The sequence below is a fragment of the Diabrotica virgifera genome, chromosome 7 (assembly GCF_917563875.1).
Source record: "Diabrotica virgifera virgifera chromosome 7, PGI_DIABVI_V3a".
Taxonomy (NCBI): Eukaryota; Metazoa; Arthropoda; class Insecta; order Coleoptera; family Chrysomelidae; genus Diabrotica; species Diabrotica virgifera.
The window spans coordinates 194,083,588-194,101,780 of NC_065449.1; the positions used below are offsets into that span (position 1 = coordinate 194,083,588).

Genomic DNA, 18,193 nt, shown 5'->3' on the forward strand with positions numbered 1-18,193 from the left:
ATTTATCGTCTTCGTACTCGAAGGGGGGTATATAGCATTACGCTGTAATTACTATTTTCTACTAATTTTAATTCTTATTTTTTAATAACCTTTCGCAAAACGAAATGATAAAATTCACATGTAAATACAGGGCAGATGTTAAACGAAACGTTGAACACATTGTATAAGATTAATGTTTCTTTCAAAGAAACATTTCTTAATTGATTACGATGTCCCAGCCGCCTAATGTCAAAAATTCTTGAAATCCATAAAGCTTGTCGATTTATGGCTGTCTTTGTTTTCTCTAAGAAACCGCAGATCATTTGACATAACAGTTGAGGTTCGCTTCGAGCCAGTCAGTTTTCTACCAGCGTCTGCATAAGGCACACCCTTCGAGCGTCGATATTATGTAGGTCAACAACGCACTGCTTGTTTACACACAATAAATAGAATATTAATACCGTTCGTTGTTTATTTATTTTTATTACATTTATTTTAATTAAATTCCGCAACTCACCCATCGGAATAAGCACTTCAAACCAATCAAACTTACAGATCGTATAAACAATACATATGCAGTTAAAATAAATGGTAAGGCGGTAACGATTAATTTTATTTAGGGTGCTAAATAGAGGGAGGTTTTCACGTTTTTTTACCAAAAAAAGGGGCCAACTTTTTTTTTCAGTGTAACTCGTTTATTTTTGATGCTAGAAACTTTTGTTAAAAACAAATATAATGCTTTTTTTAGATACTTTAAAAATGTTAATAAACTTTTCCCGAAAGTGCTTAATTTTTTTATGAATTCGCGTTGAATTATTCAATTTGGAATTAGACGAATAAGAACGTATTTTTCATGAGCTACAACTTTGCTTTTACTCAATTTAGAGACTTTACTGATACTCCATTTTTTTCGTTTTTTTATATGCTACACTTTTGCTAAGAACATTTTTTTCGATTAAATATTTACTTTTTGAGTTATTTTCGAAAAACTGTCTGAAAACGTAGTTCATTTGTCGAAAAGTATTGACTCGCGAAAAGTATTAAATTGCGAATAACTCGAAAAGTATTGACTTACGTAAAAAACCTTATAGAACGAAAGTTGCTTATAATCTGTCAATTTATTCATTTTCGGGCTTATTTTAAACACGCGTTTTTCACCCCCCGAGAAGTGGTGACTGTCACCCTCCAAGTAAAAGCAACCAACGGCACAAATTCAACTTTGAAGTGGAGGGTAAGTGGAACCTAAATCCAAATTTTCATGCAATTCGGAGTTGCCCCTGAAAATTACACTCCAAAACGGTCATTTATTGGGCTAAAAGTGATAGTGGTTTTATCTGAGTAATGTAGACCTAAGTGAATAGTGCCTATTACGTTATTTGTAACTTCTACCTAAATTGAAATTTCTATAAATATTTTTATCTATTTGCAATCAGAATCTTTAGATTTATTTCCATTAAGATATAGATTATAACTTAAGTGGCGTTTGGACGCCGCGATAAATGAGAGCAATTTATTGTGACGATAAATTGCTACGATTTATTGATTTTTTTAAAGCTGTTTAGACGCTGCGATTTATTGTCGCGATTCAATATCAACTGAAACAACTCGATAGTTCTAACAATAAAACACTGAAAACGTTTGTTTTCTATAGTTACTCGATAGTTACAATAAATTGATGCAATTCGATACCAACTCCAATCCAAATCCAATTCCGATAAATCGCTGCGATGTACCGTTTACACACAACGATAAATGGAAACAACTCAAGCGATACCGATAAATTGCTCGGAGTTATCGCGGTGTCTAAACGCTGCCTTACACTATTTGGAAGTGACAAACGAAGATAAAGAAAAGAAAGAACTGCCAAACTGACTTCTAGATTAGCTTTTAGAATGAAAATGAGATATTAATGGAGGGAAATTCCACTAATATCTCAGTTTTCTTCTTCAGTGAAGAAGAAAGCACAGAAGAAAATATCATTGAGTTCAGCGAGAAAACTAGTTCTGACACTAATTGCGATTATGATCTGTATTACTTGGACAAGGACAAATGTAAAAAATAATTCAATATACAGTTCCCTTCCTCCCTTAGCCCGCTATTTTCAATTTTTTTGTGTTTAATGTGAAAAATAGATACACAAACATATATTATACATTAACTAATTTTTATTTTTGTTTTGTTTTCAGACTGTTTACACCTGCAGCTGTACAGAGACTCCAAAGACAGATACAAACAGGGCCAAACCAAAGCTTCCCTTTCGCTGGAACATTTTCTGGGATTGGAGACTGGTTTTACTTTAGATAAGGAATCAAATACGGTAGCTATATTATGTCAAGATGTCGTCGTTGTTCTAGCATTTGACAATCGGGAAAGGCTTATGCAATGGCAGGTAAGAAGTTAAAAACATGTAAAAAAATACACTTTTAATTTTAACTCAGATATCGTTTTAGAGTAGTATTTTTGAAAGATAATTGGTTGAACATATCAATCTGTGTATAATTTAACACTTATATAGCGATCATAATGTGAAATTTGACTATAAGGATTTCATGAAAACTTCATTTAAAGCAAAAATGCGTTGGCAATTGTTTTCTTTCATATTTTGTACCTGTGATATTCTTAAATATACAACTAATATAAAATGCATAAATGCTATAAAGGCAGACCAAAACTAAAAAGGATAATCGTTCACTAAACTGTTGTGTGTAGAGGGATCGTGCGTCTAGCTTTTGATGAATTTTATCCATTTTTTTCGGTTCTTCGCGATTTGTGTTGTTTCTTGTCAATATTTACCTTTATTTTATAATACATCTGCTATGTCGTTGTTGAGTTCTATTATTGGTCTTCCCCTTCTCTTTTTCCCTGTTAATTTAGCTTCCCACACTCTTTTCACATGCGTGTTACTGTCCATCTGTGGTATATGTCCTAACCGTACTAATTTTGTTTCTTTACTGTGTCAAGCAACGGTTTCATTTTAAGTCTGTTTCTTATTTCTTTCCGGAAAGGAAAAAAACCGGTTTTAGGTTATAACCGGTAGGTTTTTTCCATCCCTAGTATATTTCATTAACTTTAATTTTTTATATTTTGTATGTTTAATATTTTGTTGCGTTTGTCTTGGATATATTCTTTTTACAATTTCGTCTTTTCGTTTCTTTCGATTTTTCTTTCTCTTTTCTAGTATTTATTGAGGTAAGACGCACTAACGTAATCATTTTGCTGTAGTTATCACATTTCTGAATTTCTCCATTATTCTTCTACTATTACTTTCATTTTCCCTTCTTTGTTTAATTTCTTTTCTAACTCCTCCATGTCTCTTCCCAATCTTCTTATCTATTATTTCTTTTCTCAATTCTATTTCTTCACCCTTTATGTCTCTTAATTCCATGTTGCCATTTTTAAAATGACCTTTTCCTCGTTTGTCTCTATGCTGCCCTTTAAATGCAGTTTCTTTTTGTCTGTTTTTACTCTTTATATTTACCCATGCCCTCATTCTGTGCTTTTTCCATTTCATGTTCTGTCCACGTATTTCCTTCCACTAGTTTTTTGAACTAGCTGGTACTTCATTATTTGTAGCCTTTTTTAACTGGTTTGTTTTTTGGTTCCATTTCTATAGTTTTTTTCGCTTCTTCGTTTTGTGTAATTTTTCCATTCGTCTTTCGTATATGGCTATCTTCCTATTTTTTTGTATTTTTATCTCTTTTAATGTAAGGTCACATTCTATGTATACTTGGTGTTGTTTATATCTTGTTAGTTTACCTTTAGCTTTCGATACTATTAAAATTTTCTAAATTAAATGATCCTGCTCTTCTGATCCATTTTTTGTTTTATAATCTCATTTCCTTTTTCAGATTTTTATTTTCTTGTATGTCATGCATTTGTAGTTTATATTCATTATTCTCTTTCCTGATATCCTTACTTTCCTTTTTATTCTCATCTAATAGTTTCCTCACTAACTCAATAATTGCATTCTAGTTATTTATCTGTTTCCTTTATTGCATCCTCTAGCCTGTTTTGTTTTTTCTTTATAATCGGGTTTAGTAATTTGTGGAATGTTAAATTTTACTATCTTTGTCTTTGATTGTTTTCGCCTGAATTTTGGCTGAATCGCGGGACATTTGGAATTCACAGCATTTATTTTAAAAACATGCAATAACATGCATTTTTCAGTTTTTGTTCCTCACAATATTATACTACACAAAACTCTATTAATACAATTAATTTTACTGAATACTTTCAAACAATCTTAAATGTACAATGTGTAATAAAATAGTTTTGTTAAGTTGACAGGATTATATATTAATCGCAAATTTCTTTTTCTTGTGTTTCTCTTTGGTAACAGAATGTAAAATTAAATGTTAAAAAAAGAAGACTAATTTTTAACTGACTGATTAAAATGGTGTGTATTTTTTAGGTAAAATTAAGTTCCCACTTGAACGACGGTCCTCATTTCTTAGTCCTAGTGTCTTCCGCACCACCAAAGTCCAGATTGCCTCCGGGTCCTGCTCGGTTGCACGTTCAAGAAAGAGGATTCTGCCTAACTACGGGAGTTCCGCCCAGAGTGGCTGGTCAGTGGCTTATTAGTAATTTAAGGAGATATGGGGTAGTCGAGGGGCGATTCTGCTTCGAAGGGGGTTCAAGGTGTATAAAGGGTGAAGGGTTGTACGTACTACTTACCGATCAGGGAGAAGAGATCACGACCACTTTGAAGGCGGCGTCTGTAGGGAATTTGCATTCTTCAAGGAGAAGGCCTGTTTCAAGAAATATGTCAGGTAAGTTAAATCAAGTATCGTCATTATAATATCGTTCTGGTCCTCGTAACGGGTGCTCTATTTATGTGAAGATTTCTATGTCTGAAAAGTCTAATACCACTGTATAATTTAGAGATCCCTTACTTATTATGTGCATGTTAATTTTGATATTATACGTATATCTCTTTTTTCTATTTTTCCAAGGATAATTGTCTAAATTTCCAATTTCCTAATTTCAATTGTCTAAATTTCCAAGAAAAAAGACACTGACTCGGGTCATTCCAACATTAATCTTTTTACCGACATATCTAGTCTAACTCAAGAATGGAGATCATGCATTCCAATACCTCTTTTCAATAAGAGAGACAAATCGAACCCGGAGAACTAGAAATGAAACAAACTATTAAACACAACACTAAAATTAACAAAGTGATAATAAATAATAGACCTGGGCGCATCTGTAAAAATATTAGTACATTTGGATGTTGAGAGGTGACTCATATTTTTTTGCAGAAAATGCTTGGACATAACTCATATAATAATATTTGAGTTATCCTCTCACTCAAAAAGGTCCGGAATATTCTTTAAATAATCAAAATATCAAAAAATGAAGAAAACTTTTGATTTTTTCTTGGTTTTTTGATTATAACTTTAAAAGTATTCATTTCCGAGAAAAATTGCACTGACATAAAAGTTGCTTAATTAAATTTCCTACAATATCGGATTAGTAAAATATTTTAAAAATTGTCACCCTTGTTGCAAAATAGCAATAATTGCGTAAAAACCATAAAGAAACAAGTATTGGCATTTTACATTTTTCAACCATTTATGCTACACATAGGACCTTGATATTTTACCCAGAAAAATGTTATGTAGACCTTATGAATGTTATGTTTTGTAGACCTTAATAAGGCATTTGACAGGGTCAAATGAAAGGACGTTATTCACTTATTTTACGCAAGAGAGATACATCTGGAGATAATCAAAATTATTTAAAATATCTAGTTGAACAACACAAGTAAATTAAAAGCAGGATAAGAACCTTCTTTCTTCTTCTTCTTCTTTTTCGCGCGACTAGGATTACTCCTGTTTGTCTGCCTCTTATTCTGTTTCAGTTTTTGTTGACTGTACATTGCCTTTCCACCTTTTCGGCGGCCTTCCAACGGGTCTTCTGCTATACGGCTTGTTGTTTTTACAGATGTTCGCTAATCTATCTGGTTCCGTTCGTTACATGTTCGTTCCAGTTTTTCTTTCTTGTTTTTATCCACCTGTTAATATTTTGAATATTTGCATCGTTCTCGTATACTTCTGTTGCTTTGTCTGTCTCTTAATGATATGCCCGCTATTGATCTTAATACTTTCAGTTCGATATTGTTGATTTGTTGTTTCGTCTTTCTTGTATCGGTCCTTGTCTCTGCAGCATATGTTAGGATAGATCTTACTGTTGTCTTGAATACTTTTATTTTGCTTTCCGTGGTCAGATATTTGTTTCTCCATAAGGTTTCTCGGAGACAACCACTTACTCTTGCCGCTTTTGTTGCTTGTGTTGTGGTATCTGTTCTTATATTCCTGTCACTAGTGATCTCTACTCCTAGGTAATTGAATTTCATTACTTGCTCTACAATTTTGCCGTCTATTTCTAACTTGCATCTACGCGGCTCTTTACTTATCACTATACATTTAGTTTTTTCTACTGATATTCTCATATTAAGTTTATTTGCTGTGATATTGAAAGTGTGGAGCTGCCTTTGTAGGTCATCCTCGTTATCAGCAATTAGCACAGCATCATCGGCATAGCATAGTATCGTGATTTTATGCGCTCCCATGTGGTGTCCATGTCGTTTTCTTACTTCGTGAATTATTTGATTTATCACCATATTGAATAACAATGGGCTGAGCGAGTCTCCTTGGCGGATTCCTCCTTTTAGTTCTATGAGTTCTGTTTCTCCTGTTGACGTTATAACTCTGGTCTTGTTGTTCTTGTTAATTTCGTTATAGAACCAACTAACCCAATTGTATCTGTCAAATGGATAAGACAAGTGAAGTATTGTTCACCCTTATAGAATTCTGGAATTCTTTTTATATTGTGCACATCACTTGATTCGTTAAATATTTTCAGCTTGCTTGTTGTCACTAGCTGCTCCACTGAAGACAGATGTTTGAATATAAAGGATCATTTGATTAAATGCATTATACTAGTTACTAACTATCCTAATTAGTTTATTGGTTAATGTGATTTGTATTATTTATTTAAATTATTTATAGTTTTATCTGTTTGCGTCCACTCCTCGATAAAGGCCCCCGATGAGATCTCCACTCTTCTCTGTTTTGTGCTATTTGATGCAAGTGTCTCCCCCTTTTTGCTTTGGTGTCGTCTAGCCACCTTTTTTGTGGTCTTCCTCTATTACTCCAACGTATAATGTTTATCGTTCACCTTTCGTTTTTTTTTTGCCGTGCTACGTGTCCTACCCAGTTCCATTTCATTTGTGTAATTCTTCCAATTACATCTTTCACTTTGGCCTGCTTTGAACTTCTTTATTTCGTAGATGTTTTCTCAGAAATAATCCTAACATGGCTCGTTCGATGGCCCTCTGTGTTGTTCTTAATCTATTATGGTAGGGGAGCCCAAGCGGGGATTTTTGCAGTTACTCGATAGCGTCAGATTAGCATATGGGGAGAAACCTGGTACCCTGCAGATGTACCTCTACCATATGTTGGCTCTTAACACAGGGGAGTTCGTTAATGGGGACCCGAGAAAAAAAAATATATCCTTAAAAATACTCGAAATTGTCAGATTAAGATAAGATAAGTTAAGTACATGCAAAAGAGTGTATATTTCAAAAATCTGACGATTTGAGCCGGGCGTAAGGAAATGGGCGAGTCCCAAAGCTTCACAAGAAAAAAGAGAATATTTCGCGAAATGAATGACAGATCGAAAAACTAAAAAATATATGCTTAATATTTTTTAAAAATCTATCGAATGATACCAAACATGACTTCCCATGGAGAGGGGTGGGGGGTAAATTTAATATTTTAAATACGAATCCCGCGATATTTCGCGAAATGAACATCAGATCGAAAAACTGAAAAATACACTTATTCAATATTTTTGAAAAATCCATCCATTGGCATCAAACACGACCCCCATGAAGGTGGGGTGGGGGGTTACTTTAAAATCTTAAATAGGTGCCCCCATTTTCATTGCAGATTTGGATTACTTAAGTAAAAATAAGTAACTTTTATTCGAAACATTTTTTCGAATTATGGATAGATGGCGTTATAATCGGGAAAAAACAATATTGGAAATAGAAAATAAAATTAAAAAATGGCAAGCGCCCACTAAAATGGAAAACTTTACTTAACTTTTTCTGTTTTTAGGACCTACTCTTCACAACGCAATAGGTCGCCATAACGCTCGAGTGACTGCATATTTAGCATACTTTGCTCCCCTACTATTAGCTGATAACTCTGTAAGCGTCAGGGTATCCATTCCATAGATTATAACTGGTAGAATACAACTGTATTTTCTTTAGAATGATTGGTATCTTTTTGTTTTTCAACACATCACTGAGTTTTCCTACTGCTGCCTAAGTCATTTGGATTCTTCTAGTTATCTCTGCCGTTTGATTCTATTTGCCTAGTTTGATCGTGTGACCTAGGTACTTATACTCTTCCACACTTTTAATCACACGTCCATCTAAGTCATTTGTGATATTTTGATTTGTCATTACTTTTGTTTTATTTAAATTCTTATTTAAACCGATTTTCCCATATTCTTGTTTAAGGGTACTAAACTTTTTATTCATTCTAAGGGACTTTCGGCCCTCGGTAATAAAGTAGTCTTTCATTCTGCGTTTAAATTTTTCAAAAATACTTTTTAGTTTTCTCAGGATTCGAAAAAAATGATTACATTTAAAAGACATTGAAAATTTTGACAGGCGTCAAAATTTTGCATTTTGTTGCTTTCCCCTTAAGCTTTTTTAATATGTAGATGAGTTTCCCTGTATTATTGCTTATGAGTACTATGTCATCGGCAAAAAGCTTAAAATAGTATAATAGCATGTAATAAGCATACTTGAATATCTTATATTGATATCATATTTCGTTATTAATTGAACGTCATGTTTCAGTGATGGACAGTCCTCGTAGAGGACCTATGCGCGCAACAGGAGGAATAGGATTAGAATTAAGCGAGTCGTCCCTTATTTCACGGGCGGATTCTCCTTACACCGATATGGAGAGCAATTATGGCTGTGGTGATAGTATATCAAATGATGGTTGGGGACCCCCGCCTATAGAAAGATGCATGAGTTGTATCAGCAAACTCGGTGCAATGTCCAGGTAAGTAATGACGAGAATATTATGTGAATATACGCTACGCATCAAAAAAGAGGCCACCTAGAATTTATAAGAATTTTTCAATAATAAGTAAAAATACAAACATTCTATTGTAACTGAACTCCCACAATGCAGAAATACTTCTAGGCAATGCCAAACGGTGCCAACAGGTCAATTAAGGGTAATAAGTTTGCAGAAGTGATATCAGTTTGACGACTTCGGATAATATACTTGTTGTTTGTATCTCATTTTTCTTGGAGTATGGCTTTTCTATTTTTCAAAAATCTTTCATTAGCTGTCAACTTTCTTTCATTCTTCCATATCATTCAGCTTTCATTCTCAACTATAGCTGAGAGATTTGCTAGATGTGTTCAAACTGTTATTTTGATCGAGAATGGAATGAGCCAAAGAGAAGTGGCCAGACAGCTAGGAGTCGGTGGTTGTATGGTCCAAAAAACATACCAACGATTCGTAGAGACTACATCTCACGAACGACGGCCAGGATCGGGGTCCTAGAAGAATCATAACGGCCAATGAAGACCGTTCTTTACAACGAACTTCTTTTGCAAAATCGGTTGTTTACGGCTGGAGCAATCCAAAACCGTTTTCAAAATGCTCACAGGTTCACATTAAGCGCTTTTACCGCGATAAGAAGGTTGAGGGAATTTGGGCCAGCTGTCCAAAACAGGATCTTTGATCTTTGTTAACAGCATCTCATTGACAATGCCGACTTCAGTTTGCTAGAAACGATAGAAGCTTGGAAAAATGTTGTTTAGTGATGAGTCCAGGATGGTTCTTTACGGCTCAGATGGTCTCATCAAAACGTACAGAAGACGTGGGAAAGGATATGCTGCTTATGTTTGACGAGCACGTATTTGGCGCTTTTGGTGGAGGTTCGGTAATGTTTTGGGCAGGCATTTCATTTGAAGGCCGTACTGCTGTCGTGTTTATTGATAGAGGAGCGTTGAATTCTCACCGATACATTAGCGAAATTCTAGACGAACATGTAATGCCTTTTGCTGGGTTTGTGGAAAACTTTATTTTCATGCAAGACAACGCGCACCCACACGTAGCCACGATGGTAATGCAATACTTGGAAATTGTCGGTGTGCCAAAAATTAATTGGCCAGATCAAGCCCCAGATTTGAACCCAATTGAGCATGGATGGGACTCAAACGAAAAGTAGGAAACAGAATACCTGCTCCAATAAATCGTGAACAGCTTCGGTTGGCGCTCATGGAAGAATGGGGAGCTTTTCTTCAAGACATCCAGAATTTGATCAATTTAATTCCAAATCGAATGAGGAGTGTAATTAAAAATGTTGCTGGTAATAAAGAATATAAAAAATCGCGACTTTGGTGTTATTTTTATAAACAAAACAGAAAAAGTGTACAATGTTATTTTTTTAATTTTACAATAAAATCATCATTTTGGAAGTTTTTTTTGACATTTGTTATTTAAGAAATGTTTGCATACTGCTTTAGAGCATATTCTTAAACATCATACAAATATCTAATGACAATCAATTTCTTTGTAAAATACGCAAAAATTAAAAAATTCTCAAAAAATATAGGTACCTAGCTTATTTTTAATATCGCACATTGTAGATGTTTAGGCTTAGCTTTAAGTAGCAGGTGTGATTATCGAGAAATATATGTTTTTAAAGGTTAAGAAACCAAAACAAAACTAACATTTACACACTAGGATTCTTCTATAACACCAAAATTCTAAGCTGGCCAACTTTAATCACATGCACTTGTTATAGTGTCCACGCTTCCAAGGCATAAAGTAGAGTAGAAAACACGTAATTGATCAAGCTTCTTAATTTTTTTGGTTGATCTAGATTTTATACTATCCATGTTCCAAAGTATTTATAGGTATGCACACTCACAATAAGACGGTACTCACATACGGCTAAGAAACCTGGACACTCACTAAAAGAGAGGAAACATTGCTAGCAACCTTTGAAAGAAAAATCTTGCGACACATATATAAGGGCGCAAAAGAAAACGGAATTTGGCGAAGAAGGTACAACTTTGAACTATACAAAATATACCAGGATCCGGATATCATAACATTCATTAAAATAGGACGGCTGCGTTGGATGGGACATGTGAAAAGAATGGAAGAAGGCGAAATACCAAACAAAATAACAAACAGATGCCAGTAGGAAAAAGAACAAGAGGAAGACCTAAGCTGAGATATTTAGAACAAATAGAAAATGATATAATAACCTTAAAAATAAAAAAACTGGAGAAAAAAAGCACGAAACAGATCAGAATGGAGAAAAGTCCTGGAACAGGCCAAGACGCAGAAAGGATTGTCGAGCCAGTGATGATGATGACACTCACAATTACAGTATCTTCAATAATCAGTTGGAGTTTTGCATCTGCTGAATTAGTCATGACCATGCATTTAGTTTTCCTCAAACTCAGATCAGTCCGTATTCGTGACAGTACTAATTAGTTCGTTGCATTACATTCAGTAAATCATTGTTGTTATTCTCCAATATTACTGCATCGTCTGCAAAACGTAAGTTATTCAAAACTTCTCCATTGATAGATATACCTTCTATTGGTATGGTATTGCTTTATTTACAAAATCCGAAGGTAATCTCTTTGATGGCACCAAGTAGATTAATAGCCAGGAGAATTCATTCTTTTAAATAAGAGAAACCAGCAGACAAAATTTCTTGACAAGAAAAAGTGAAAGACATACTTAGCAAAAATAAAATAAATCATAAAATGAACAAAATAATAGCGTAAAATCAACGTTCAAAAACTTTTAAAATATTTTTTATGATATATTCGGCTCGTGTGGATAGCCTCCACAATTTTCCATTTTAAAATTTTTGGGTCGCCTCATGTAACAAATGTATAAAATTGTTGTAAATATTCCAGAAAAATTCAAGACGAAAATTAAAAACAAAACTAAATATTATTCTTTTTAATTTTAGGTCCTCGACTGCAACTGTAACAATGGGAGCCCCGCCATGTTGGGAGCACACTTGTGATCGCCATTCAATCAGCAGCAGCTCTGACAGCAGCGGATGGAGTCAAGCAGTTACCAAACCACCAGCTAGACCACCAAAGCCTGGAGTAACATCACCTTCAGCGAAGAAGCCTGCTGCTCTACTTCCTCAACCGTCCTATGATAACTACGACATTCCTAAGATACCCTTTCCAGTGGTAGGTTTCTTTAGAAAATTTGCTTTTTTTCATTATACACATCATATCACAAACGTGGTCATCATTCATTGGAAGCATGAATATGTAATTTCTTCTTCTTCTTTTTTGGCATCATAACCCTGGATGTGTTTTTGCCTGTCTGGCTGTATCCTTTCATTCCGACCTCTCTAGTGCCCTTCTTCTCTAATGTTTTACATTCATAATTTTCAGGTCATCTTCAACGTCATCCTTCGATCTTATTCTAGGTCGTCCTTTTTTTCGTCTTCCCATCGGCTTCCATTCTAACATTTCCTTCGTTATTTTGTATCTTCTTGTTTCGGGATATGTTCCATCCAGACAGGACTGTCTGTGATTTTGATCAAATCTTACAATATCATGCCCTTCGCTCAGTTCGTGAATCTTATCTGTTCTATGTTCTGCCTTCCTCTTCCATGTTTCTCGGTATCTTTCTCCCGACTGGCTTGTATTGATTTTCGTCTTGTTTTGTCATTACTCAGGACTTGCGCCTAGTCCTGGGCCATAGGTCACTATAGTCCATGTGGTGAGACCGCTCCCGTCTGGAAAAATTTCTGATTCTTATGACTTATAAATTTCGACCAAGAGTCAGGAATCAGAATCCTGACTCTTGGTCGAAATTTATTTTATTTATTTTGTCATTCCCCGTTAGAGGACAGTCTAACCACAATATACTGCAGATATTTTAATAGATGCAGTTCTTCTTCGTCTCGAGTTGATTCAATTCAGTCTACTTGCAATAGCCTCTTTGATAAAGGGTAGAGACCCAGAAACACTGTGTCAGAGGATGGCAAGAGACTCGAATTGAATCAAAACGAAAACGATTATTTTCTTTTTCTTTTTCATGCTTTACTCGGTTTAGAGTACAAAATGACCAAGTGTTCTTAAAGTATTCTGAGACGCATTGTTGAAGAAGCTCCTCCTAGCGGCGCCGCTTGATACTATCGTATCTCGGTTAACAGAATCCTGACTCTTGGTCGAAATGTATTTTATTTATTTTGTCATTCCCCGTTAGAGGACAGTCTAACCACAATATACTGCAGATATTTTAATAGATGCAGTTCTTCTTCGTCTCGAGCTGATTCAATTCAGTCTACTTGCAATAGCCTCTTTGATAAAGGGTAGAGACCCAGAAACACTGTGTCAGAGGATGGCAAGAGACTCGAATTGAATCAAAACGAAAACAAATACAAAAAATCACTTTTTTTGATCCGGAACATATCGATACATTTTTGGCAAAGTAACGTAAGTGACATTTTTGAAAATCATGTTTTTCCATTCAACTAACGCTATTATTGTTCAGAAGGCACTGCCAAAGTGTAGTAAGCCTATACATATATTATGTTTAAAGTAATTTTAAGCTTACTACACTTTGGCAGTACCTTCTAAACAATAATAGTGTTAGTTTAATGGAAAACATGATTTTCGCCAAAAATGTCACTTACGTTACTTTGCAAAAATGTATCGATATATTTTTGAGTTTCGTGGGTTATTCTGAACAAGAAATAAATCTTGTAAATTTTCTCAAAAATTGATAGTTTTCGAGTTATAGGCGATTTAAAATCTGAAAAATGCGAAAATACGGATTTTCAAGACTTAAAAACTCATATTCAAGTTAGTATTTTTGAGGTTGCCAGATACTTAAAATGAAGATAAATATTCAGCTTCAAGATTTTGAAGAGTGATCGTGTCTAACTATAATTTATACCGTTGTTTTTTAATTGTTAAATATGCGTGTTTATCCGATTTTTTTGCCAGTGCGGCGCGCTCCGTTTCAAAAATCTCCTATTTTCCTCCGAAAAATATTTTTTCTAGATTCTTTGGGACATTCTAAATAAAACAAGTTTCTTGACATTTTCCTCAAAAGTTAATTGTTTTAAAGTTATAAGCGATTTAAAATCCGAAAATGCGTTTTTTGTCATTTTTCGAATTTTAAATCGCTTATAAGTTTTTAGTTTTGAGAAAAACGGCAAGAAACTCATTTTATTTAGAATATCACAAAGAATCTAGAAAAAATATTTTTCGGAGGAAAATAGGAGATTTTTGAAATGGAGCGCGCCGCACCGGCAAAAAAATCGGATAAACACGCATATTTAACAATTAAAAACAACGGTATTAATTAAAGTTAGACGCGATCACTCTTCAGAATCTTGAAGCTGAATGTTCAGTCTTCAATCTAAGTATCTGGAAACCTCAAAAATACTAATTTAAATATGAGTTTTTAAGCCTCGAAAATGCGTATTTTCGCATTTTTCAGATTTTAAATCGCCTATAACTCCAAAACTATCAATTTCTGAAAAAATTACAAGATACCTTTCTTGTTTAGATTGACCCAAAAAATCTAAAAATTTATGTTCCAGAGCAAAAAAAAACATGATCTTTTGTATTTGTTTAAAAAAATTGTTTAAACAATTTCTGCCCAAAAATGCCGCCCGGCACCCTTCAGATTTGTTTAAAGAGGACATTTTTCAATAGGAATCCACAAAGAAAATGAATCAGAAATTTTTCCAGACGGGAGCGGTCTCACCGCATTTTGATTCTTTTGCCACCATGAAGATGTAATTTGAATAAATTAATTACGATTATCCGCATTCTGAATGTTTTAGGATTACAAAAAATATAGTTTTCATAAATATGTCAGGGCGATGAAACGATTTTTAGCAACCTCTATCTTTGTTTGTCATACTTCGACCAAATCATACTTCAGTGTTGTCTACATAATTTTTAACCAAAATATCCAATATTCTTCTACCCTTAACATTAATCGAGACCTTAACTTTACTATATTATAGTTACGTTTAGATTATTTCTGATATTCTTATTTTTTTTACAGGAACCCAAAGCTGATGAGCATTACGATACTCCTCGCAAACTAAAGGAATGCATTCAAGGATTTGGTTTTGATACGGTTCACAAACCATGTGGTTGTGTAGTAAGAATTCGCCAACCAGAACCAGAGCGGCCATGCGTTTGTCAACGTCTAATGTCTTGCTGGTCAGGCACCGAAGATGTCCATGCCATATATGCCACTGTCGATTATTCAAAGAAGACACACCGCCAGCAACCAGTTGCCACCGCAGCAAATTATGCCAATTTAGCCCCAATTCCGACGGTTACTACAACGACTGCCCCAACATCTACCAATTACGAAAATATGGAATTTGCTCAAACACTTCAATTATACGAGAATAGCAAAGACATCGCTGAGAAGGCAAGAACACTGTGCACAAAATGTGGACATGCTCAAGAAGACTACCTCATGATGGAGCCATCCAATAAACCATCACAGCCTCATCCAGGGTACATACCAATGTCTCCTGCTGTCAAACAACGCTTAGGAAAAGTGCTTTCAAACAGCAACCCAAATCTTGGCCCAGCCTTAGATCGTTCCATGAAACCATCTGGTTCTTCCATGTTACAAGGTACTATCTATCAACGGAAGCAGATTTTAGACAGTGCTGATAACTTGGATATTCGGAGAAGAAGATCGAACTCAGCAGATTCTTCTACAGGTCGCTATGAACCAGAGCCAGAACCTGAAACATCACCGTGTCACTGTACCCATGCCATAGCCGTAAGACGATCATCTTCAGTTCCTTGCAAGTCAAATCGTGACTCCTCTAGCTCAAACGATTCAGGGGTATTCGAACTTCCCAGAAAGCCTCAAATTTGCGCCAATCAAACTCTTCCAAGACGTTCCAAATCATCCGATCCTCTTAGAGATTTGACGTTTCAGTTTACTAAAACAGAAACTAAATCTGCTAGTGCTGAGGCTGAGGTGCCAGTATGTCCTAACGGTTCTACTAGCAGTGGGACTTCTGATATGTCCGACTACTTTGAAACACTGTCTTTGTCATCCCATAGCTCCAGTGATGCGCCTCCTCCAAGTTGCACTTTGAGGCCGAGATCCGGAAACGAATATTTGAGTATGCAGAGACTTATCGCTCCTGTTCCCGAGGAGCGACATTAAACTAGTCTATTTAGAAGCAATAAAAATGGATAGTTTCTAGTACAATATACATATTACTAATATTATAATTATGTCTGTAATCTTTTTCTGTATAAAGGTATTTACTTTATAAATAAATTATTCAGCAATTAGCTCGTTGTTAAGTTATTATATGGGTACATCAAAGTAAAGCTTAAGTAAATAATTGATGGATTCGACCGTTACGTGATGGAAGTTCATTTTATCTAACAATAAAACACTGAAAACGTTTGTTTTCTATACTTCCACAAAATTTATTACAACTAAGTGACTACAGCTGTTTCGGTAGAGTGCCTTTCTCAAGTGATTTAGTTTACAATGGTTTGCCTATTTAATGTCTTTAACTGAAGAGGTTGATGAGTGGGGAGCTGTTTGTCTCAAGTTGGTCATTCAGAATTATATCTGTATTTTTCAATTTATTAATTTCCATAGATTCTAATAAAGATAGCTTAAGGCCTTTATTTTGAATATGCAGAATTTGAAACTGTTCATTAAAAGAATGATTATGATCTAGAAGGTGAAGTGCGTATGTAGAAGTGTCTGTTTTTCTATTGTTGAAAGCCCTTTTGTGTTCTGCTATCCGTTTGTCAAAGGTTCTGCCAGTTTGACCGATGTAAGTTTTCGGACAGTCACCACAAGTCAGTTTGTACACACCACCATGTAGTTGCTTTCTGTTTCGGCTTTTATTGTTCTTAATATATTTACTTAAGTTGTTGTTAGTTCTGAAAGCTGGTGTTATTCCTTTCTTTCTTATGTATCTGGCTATTTTTGTTGTTATCTTGCCAGTATATGTTAGAGAGCAGAAGGTACTGGGTTCTGTCTGTGGTGGTGGATACACTAATTTCAGGGCTTTCTTATGGAGTTTTTGGTTTAAAATTTTGTTAACTGTTTGTTCGTTATAGCCATTGTTTACTGCTATTTGCTTAATAATGTTTAGTTCTATCTCGAAGTTATTTTTTGTCATGGGAATTTCTGTCAGTCTATGTATCATGCTATGTACGCTGCTAATTTGTGTTGTGTAGGATGGGATGATGAATTGTGTATGGTTGTGTCAGTATGGGTAGGTTTACGATATACGGAGAACTCATGCTTGTTGTGTACTCTGGTAATCGTTACATCTAGAAAGGTTATGGAATTATTCTGTTCTGTTTCTATTGTAAACTCAATATTAATATGAAGTGAATTAATGTATGGTAGAAATTGGTCAAGTTGTCTGTTAGTTCCTGTAAAGCATACTAGTATATCATCTACGTATCTCCACCAATATAAGAACTTTTTAAATACGGGATGTTTAGAAATTGTTGTTTCAAGTTGGTTCATAAATATATCTGATAGCAATGGGCTTAGAGGATTACCCATAATAAGTCCTGCACTGTTGTTTGAGTATATTTGATTATTGAATTCAAAATAGTCTTGATTTATGCAAATTTCAAGAAGGTGTAAATTTCAGATGCAATGATCGGATTTGTACTATTATGATCTAAAAGATTTTTAACTAAAACAAAAGTTTCTGTAGGAGGAACACTAGGAAAAAGATTTTTTACGTCAAATGAAATTAGTCTGGAGTTGTTGGGTAATTGAAAATGTTGTATTTTATTAACTAGTTCTAGTGTATTTTTTACGGTGAATTTAGGTGAAAATTTAGTGTATTCTGTAATAATATCTGTCAGTTTTTTTGAAAGTTTATATGACGGAGCAGTATAAAAAGAAACTACAGGTCTTATTGGGTGGTCAGGTTTGTGTAGTTTAATAAAAGAGTATAATTTAGGAGGTTATGGATTCATAATATTAAGGTATTTCTGTTCTGTTGGATTTAGTATTGATTTTGAATTTTCAATGGCTAGTTTAATTTGTTTTTGGTATTTTTCTGTGGGGTCTTTGTTTAGTGTTATACTATTTTGGTTATTTAAAAATTCTACTGTTATGTTATTATAGTC

At 34.6% G+C, this 18,193-nt stretch overlaps 1 protein-coding gene across 1 annotated transcript in view; it reads left to right on the forward strand.

The window, feature by feature from the left end:
- LOC114329597 (uncharacterized) overlaps positions 1-16,369 on the forward strand; it is a 427,965-nt gene extending 411,596 nt beyond the window's left edge. The window contains exons 4-8 of the mRNA XM_050656160.1: positions 2,166-2,368; positions 4,391-4,748; positions 8,858-9,068; positions 12,022-12,253; positions 15,102-16,369. Of these exons, the coding sequence (XP_050512117.1) occupies positions 2,166-2,368; positions 4,391-4,748; positions 8,858-9,068; positions 12,022-12,253; positions 15,102-16,238 (2,141 nt within the window). The 3' untranslated portion in view covers positions 16,239-16,369. The remainder of the gene's footprint in view (positions 1-2,165; positions 2,369-4,390; positions 4,749-8,857; positions 9,069-12,021; positions 12,254-15,101) is intronic.
- Positions 16,370-18,193: the final 1,824 nt, after the last annotated feature.